Consider the following 7,827-nt stretch of genomic DNA (forward strand, 5'->3'; position numbering starts at 1 on the left):
TCCAATAGTCGGACACTTCCAGTAATCGGACAACTTAATGGTCTAATTATATGTATTAACGACAAAAAAATATGTTTAATTGATGCTATTTTTAGGAAATCTTGTATATTGACATAAAATAACATTGATTTCATTGTAATTTCAACAAATATATTTCTAATTATCCATGTTTATACCAGACATATATTAAGGGTTAACATTTATTGCAGAGGTTTAGACATCCCCCACGTAGATATTGTCATAAATTTTGATATTCCTACACATAGCAAGGATTATATACACAGAGTGGGAAGAACAGCAAGGGCTGGCAGATCTGGAAAGGCAATTACTTTTGTGACACAGGTAATATTTGCATTGTTTATACAGGTGTCGAGATGATAAATCAGTCTACATCAATCAACTTAAAGTTTATCCCCAAAAACAGTTTTTTCAAGAAATCTGTTTCTATACAATTTTTTATTTGTTTATTATCTATCGCCGATATTATGTAAAGTATTTCTAACTCCAGGATAAAAATTATTCTTTTTCTCTGCAAAAATTGTAAAGAAAATCAAATTCTAAAGTAGACCTATTTCAGCGTTTTTTTTTTACAAAAGTACATTTCAGGAGGGTACACTACCCCTTATCCTATACTTGAACATCATTTTAAGCCCTGAACCAAAATATTTGGCGTGGCGCTTTTTTCCGATGGCAAAATAAGAAATTTGATATTTTTCATGTAGGTAGGTAACTATAAAAATTTTAGTTCAAAAATCAAAAAGAAAATGTTATTTTAACAAAGTGAAAACTATTTTGTCAGTATATACAGGGTGTCCCGTTCATGTTTCAAAAAAACTTGTGTGCAAGTTCCTCATGGAAAAATAATAAGGGTAGTTCATATAAAGTTTTTTTCTTAGACGCCGTGTTTTCGAGATACAGAATGTTGAAGTTGTTACTTTCCAAGTAGTTTTCCTTAACTATCTTTAAATCGGTTAAAGATAAAAATGTCAAAATTTGTACACGAGTAAACATCAACTGCTAAGAATAATGTGCAAACAGTTTCTTTCGGAAAAGCAGTGTCGCCGATATAGGTAATTTCAATTTTTTTTTTAGTTAATAAAATGTTTTACATTTTAACTGTTTCATGTAATACGTACGAAATTAAAATTATAGTCTTAAATGCAAATACTGTTGGTAGCTAAATGTCTTCAGCTCATTCAATGGTAAAGTCCTCTTTCAATTTAATATTTTGTTATGCCGCATTATGTGAGCAAAAAAAATGCAACTTCATTTTTCTCGAAAATGGTAGATCCTACCGAATTTCGACAAGTATACCTTTTTTTAGTATGCTTTAGAGTTTGAACCATTTAGAATTGTAATAAATTTTGACTTAAAATATTTTTTTTTCGATTGTACCCCTCCAATTACCTGTATCGGCGACACTGCTTTTCAGAAAGAAACCGTTTGCACATTATTCTTAACGCACAGTTGATGTTTACCTGTGTTCAAATTTTGACAGTTTTATCTTTAGCCGATTTAAAGATAATTAAGGAAAACCATTTGGAAAGTAACAACTTCAACACTGTATCTCGAAAACAGGGCGTCTAAGAACAAAACGTTACATGAACTACCCCCTTTATTTTACCATGAGGAACATGCACACAAGTTTTTTTTAAACATGAACAGGACACCATGTATATTAAATGTTTTATTCTTTTATATACACAAAATAAAAAGTAGATTTATTATAATGGTACAAACATAATTTATAGCAAAATTAATCATTCAATTGTATAGAACAGGGGTCGGCAAGTAATTTTAGGTGGAGTCCGAATATTTACTAAATTTTTAACGAGTTCCAGAAAAAAACTCGTATTCCTTACTAATTTTTTATTTTAATTTGCACTCACAAAATAATATGAAACACAATAGATATATTCATATTTGTATTCAAAATCAATGAGAGAAATTACATTTGTGGTCTTGAGTCAGTTTTTTTACTAACCTACTAACCATTAAAAAATGATAAGGTTGGCTCTCAAACATAATGTTATCTATAAGAAAAATATATTTTTAAATGTAAAAATAAATGCAACGTTCAGCACCAGTGTTCTTATGGAAGTCCAACATTTGCAGGAAATGCTTGCTAAACATTGCTTAAAAATGTCGACATTTTAGCTAATTTCAAGCGTTTAAATTGTGCTAAGTTTGTTGATTGTTTCAGAAAATTGAATAACAGCTGTTATTATTGGAACTTGATGAAAATTCATATTGATGAATTCAGGAAAAGTTATATGAACTTTGATATAGTTGTAACCCCCAAAGTCCATCCAATTTTTTTTCCATGTTAAAGATTTTTGTTTGGGAAAAAACAGAGGATTAACTTATTACAGCGATCAAGCTATAGAATCTGCACATTCAGATTTTTCAAAAATATGGGATCGATACAATGTATCAAACATTCACCCTGAATATGCTATGAAATTATTACGTGCTTTATGCGATTACAAAATTAAATAAATAATTAATTATCGGATAGTGCATCTTTAAACAATATATCAAAACTTTTGTATTAGAAGCTAATCAGTCACTAGTTTGTAACTAATGACATACTCTGCAAATCACAGTCACATTCACAATTTTATTACGATTTTATTGTTGCCCCTAGAATACATCCATCATAAAACAATTTACATATTATTTTTATTTCCATGTTGAGACCATTTTTATATGTATTATACAATTTGTCACCTATTCGATTTTGTTGTAACATAACCTAAATAAATTGTCATTGTTAGAAATGAAAATTCCCTCCCTCCCTCGCCTGCGCTCATAATTTTAATGCACGTAACAAAGACAGATATGTGGAATAAAAAATCAATATGGAGCCACATGGATAATTATTCTGGCTCTCTGTGTAAGCACTGTAACAACATAACATGTTTTTATATTATATTCGCAGGTTCACAAAACACAAAAATTTATCAAATCAACCTCTAAATGTCCCTTTTGGCATAAAGGGCAATTTATTTAAAAAAAAGTGACAGAAATACACAAATAAATAAAAGTAATTAAAAATGTAACAACTAAGTAATTAGATAATATCTTAATTTTTAGTACGATGTGGAATTATATCAGAGGATAGAGCAATTAATTGACAAACAACTTCCGCTTTATAAAACTGAGGAAGAAGAGGTAATGGTTTTACAGGAAAGAGTCGCAGAAGCCCAAAGAATAGCAAAAATGGTATAAAATTAATTACTTTGTAGAGTGATAGTTGATATAATTTATAGAAATCGACTGATACTTATATTTGTCTACAATATCAATTTTAAATAATGGCTTTCTAAGCTGTAAGTGCAATTCTAACAAGTATTTAGAGTGCTTGAAAATTTTCCCATTAGGGAATACATTTTCAACAAAATTAATTCGTTAAGTTTTTCCAAATGATTAAACAATACCGACTGACCAAACATACATTTGAATATAGAGAAATATGTAACATATATGTGTGTGTGTCTGGATGGGGTACTGCACTCTTGTAGACTATTTTATTAATTTTTCACGAAAAAGTTGAGAGTTGAGAGTTTTGCTTATCTTGGAAAGCCGTGGGCAGTAATCAAATATGTAATAAAACATACAAGGCATCCAAAAAATTTCAAAATATGAAATTTTCCCTAAGCAAAGTGCCTTTAATTTTTATTTTCTTTAAAAACTGTATTTAACAATGTTGTTTGAGAACTAGAGAAATGCTTAAATACGGGTTTTAGTCAGAAAAGAACAATAATCACATTTTGTAAATAAAAAGGTGCCACAATTTTTAACCATCTAATATACTTACTATATAATTACCATGGATATATCCTTATAAATGTCAAAGACAACATATTTGATCTTGTGAAATATTATGGAATATATAATGTTTCTTTGAAGATATGCAATACAAATTTTTAATGAAAAGTATTCATATGTAACTGTAACTCGTAGAGCAGTTCGTAAGCTAATTTTAAAATTCGTTACCACTGGTGATGTAAAGAATATTAAAAAGATAAAAAAGAATTCAAAAATAACATTGCCGCTGCTGTTGTAGTTATGGACTCTGTACAAGACAATCCAAAGATGTCACTCAGGAAAAGGTCAGAAAACATAGATATTAGCAGATCTTATATTCAAAAAATTTCTGTATAGGTACAACAAAATCTATGAATTCACATGAGTGTTTAATCATAAATTGCTTGATGGAGATGATGGTCATCTTTGGATTTTTGTTTAACAATGGACAAAAAAAGTGATTGAAAACAGATTCTTTCATCACAATATTTTATTTACTGACGAATCAACATTCACAACTAATGCTGGGTTAAAGATAATCTAAATTTTCGATTGATAACTAATAGTAAAAAATTTAAAAAAGTAAATGTCTGGTGTGGCATAATGTAGCATAAAATAATTGGTCCTTACTTTTTGAAAGAAAATCTTAATCAAAATTCGTATTTGGATATTCCCAATAATTTTGTTTTGGCAGAACTAGATAGCGAAAATTTAGAGTTCAGAAGAAAACTAATATTTCAACAAGACAGATCACACGTCTAGTGAGAAACTGGCTTGACGTTCACTTCCCGAACAAGTGGATTGGGTGCTATGGACCAATACCTTAGCCTGCATGGTCACCCAACTTGTCCCCATTAGTTTATTTCTTTTGGGGATACCTAAAACAAAAAGTGTATTCAAATGATTTTGACGATAACATTGATTTACTTAAGCAAAAAATTCAGGAAGCTGTTGGCACCATAACGAAGAAATAATCTCGTCTGTGTACAAGGAATTTAAAAAAGATTAGAAAAATGTATATTATTTGGATGTTTACAAGTTGAATAGGACTTGCTTCGTTGATGTTATTAATTCCAGTTCTAATTTGTTGTTTCTATTTTTTAATTGGAAAAGCTACTTTTATTTGGTTTGCAGGCTACCGTGGCAGTTAATGGTAGAACAATTTCCAGACTGGTTGTCATGTTGTTGGTTTAGGTTTCTTGACCTTTCGAGAGACATATTGCTCTTTTCGAAAACTCAAAAACTCAGAGTTACTTCCGAGCAAGAGAGCGATATGTCTCTTGAAGAAATCTAAACCGACGTGGCCCATCCCAGAAATTGTTCTACTAAGCTACATATTTTTATATTGTATTAAATTTAAAATAAAAGTTTACTTATTTTTTAAATTTCTGTCTGCTTTAAGTAAGATAATTAAAAATCGTGACTTTTTATTTGCAAAATATGATTATTGTTCTTTTCTAACTAAACCCCGTATTTAAGCATTTTTTAAGTTCTCGAACAACTGTTAAATACAGTTTTTAATGAAAACAAAAATTAAAGGACCTTTGCTTAGAGAAACTTCCATATTTTGAAATTGTTTGGATGCCCTGTATGTTTTATTACATATTTGATTACTGCCCATGGCGTCTCAAGATAAGTAAAACTTTTTATCAAGAATAACTTTTTCTCGAAAAATCTACAATAAAAAAGTTTACAAGAGTGTGTGGTATCCCATTAGTGTGAGAAAGTACAATAACTCATTTGTTACTCTAATAGAGAAAAAAAGTTTATATACATCAAATACAAAAATATTATTAATAGTCGCAGATATCCAAAGGCCAATATTTTTACTAGTATTGCTAATTTTATATTTATATATATTTTTTAAATAAATAGCAACCCTGCCTTCTCTAGACAGCCTGTACTTACAAATTAGAGGGTAGCTTTCAATGTTCACTGAAGTATTATCAACAGAATTATTTCACTAAGGGTAAAAATATAATTCACATTAGATGTAATATAGTGAGCGAATATGTAAATGTCCTACATATACAGGGTGACCCATTAAGAATGGAAACACTAGCGTACAAAAGTTGTTTATGGACCGATTTGAACCGTTTTTTTTTTTTTAAGATAGATCTCCAAAAGTTCTATCTTAATGCAAAATTTGAAGACGAAATTTTGATTTTCAAGGCCTACTACGAATTTTTTTTTAAGTGAAAAATGGTAAAATTTTGTTAGCGATTTTTTTATAAAAAATCTGACTACACCACGGGATTTTGGAACCCCGTCAAATGCATTTGTACCAATTTTTGCGAAAAAAAGTTTGCCCCTAAAAAAGTTATGACAATATGGGCATCACCAGTGTTTGCCGTTGTCGGTGAACCTATTCTTTTATAAAAACCGAATAGAACCCAAAGGGAAACAAAATTAAATAACAAACACTGGTTTAATAATTATTAATAAGAATCATAAAAACCAGTATACACAAAATAAACAACAATTACTCTATTATAAACAACAATTGATAAAGAAAAGTATTGATCAAAAAATTACATTTTTAAAAATGAAAAAGGAGTCTATCAAATTGATTTACACTAATCACGTCTTTAAATTTAAATTTTTGTAGCTTCCACTAATCCTCCGTTTAATTCTATACATTTTTTATAACGTTTTTTTATATTTTTTACAACATTTCGTAATTGATGCGCGTTATTCTACTCACACGCTTCCCGGTTATTTGGCCGTGTCTTATAAACTTTGGACTTAATAAAGCCCCACAGAAAAAAATCAAGTGGAGTAAGGTCCGGAGATCGGGGTGGCCAATGAATTCATGGACTGTTTCGACCTATCCAATGATTGGGGAAATTCTCATTAAGCCACTCCCTGACATGTCTCGCATTGTGTATTGGACATCCATCCAACTGAAAATGTAGATTTACTTTTTCTTGTAATGGAAGATTATCGAGTGCATTAAAAAATTCGTTCTGAAGGAAATGTAGAAATTGTTCGCCGTTCATATTCCCTTCAAAGAAGAACGGACCAATGATTCTCTCGTTAAGTATCCCACACCAAACTTTCCGACTATGTTGTCTTCGGCAATTAGTTATCCACTCTGGATTTTCTGAAACCCAACACCGCGAGTTCTGTGATGATACAATTTCATTCGTCGTGAATGTGGCCTAATCGCTGAATAAGATATTTAAAAAAAAATATCGGTAATTGAGATATTGTCCCTGTGCCCAGAGACAAAACTCCATTCGTTTCTTATTATCGCCTGGTTCATGAGTGTGAAGAAACTTAGGTTTATAGGGTTTTATGAAATTTTTTTTTAGGCAGCGTCGGATACTTTCTCTAGGTAAATTTAAATCTAAACTATTAGGCCTATTACGAATTTTTTTGAAGTAAAAAATTGCAAAATTTTGTTAGCGATTTTTTTATAAAAAATCTGACTACACCACTACATTTAGGAACCCCTCAAATGCATTTGTACCAATTTTTGCGAAAAAAAGTTTGCCTATATAAAAGTTATGACAATATCGGCATCACCAGTGTTTGCTGTTGTCGGTGAACCTATTATTTTATAAAAACCGAATAGAACCCAAAGGGAAACCAAATTAAATAACAAACATTTGTTTAATAATAATTATTAATAAGAACTATAAAAACCAGTATACATAAAATAAACAACAAGTTCGTCAAATTATTATTATTTCGTGGTTATTATGCCAAAACTTACAAATATTACCTTCTTAGACAAAAATAATTACATTTATAATTTTTTTATTCAAAAAGCCACTGGATTCTACAACCATAATCCAATTATTTGTGAAGAATTTTCTGAAAAAAATATTACGAGATATTCCAGAAAATAACGTTGCCTAAAAATGATATGAACAAAATTTGATAGGCTGTGAAAAATAGAAGTTTAGACAACAAATGTCAAACTTCACAAGTAGTGGCACATTGTAATATTTTTTGTGCATGGTTAAATAAGTTCCATAATTCTTTGCGATGGCTCAAAGTTTAACTTTACAT

The 7,827-nt window shown here is 29.9% G+C and overlaps 1 protein-coding gene across 1 annotated transcript in view; it reads left to right on the forward strand.

Annotated features, from left to right (window-relative positions):
- Positions 1–209: 209 nt before the first annotated feature.
- The window catches only part of LOC108916479 (probable ATP-dependent RNA helicase DDX47), a gene marked incomplete at its 5' end in the record, with an annotated part of 13,594 nt that continues 5,976 nt past the window's right edge, over positions 210–7,827 (forward strand). The window contains 2 exon segments of the mRNA XM_018722741.2: positions 210–342; positions 3,097–3,225. Coding sequence (XP_018578257.2) covers positions 210–342; positions 3,097–3,225 — 262 coding nt within the window.

The sequence above is a fragment of the Anoplophora glabripennis genome, unplaced genomic scaffold, assembly GCF_000390285.2.
Source record: "Anoplophora glabripennis isolate ALB-LARVAE unplaced genomic scaffold, Agla_2.0 scaffold2087, whole genome shotgun sequence".
Classification (NCBI taxonomy): Eukaryota; Metazoa; Arthropoda; class Insecta; order Coleoptera; family Cerambycidae; genus Anoplophora; species Anoplophora glabripennis.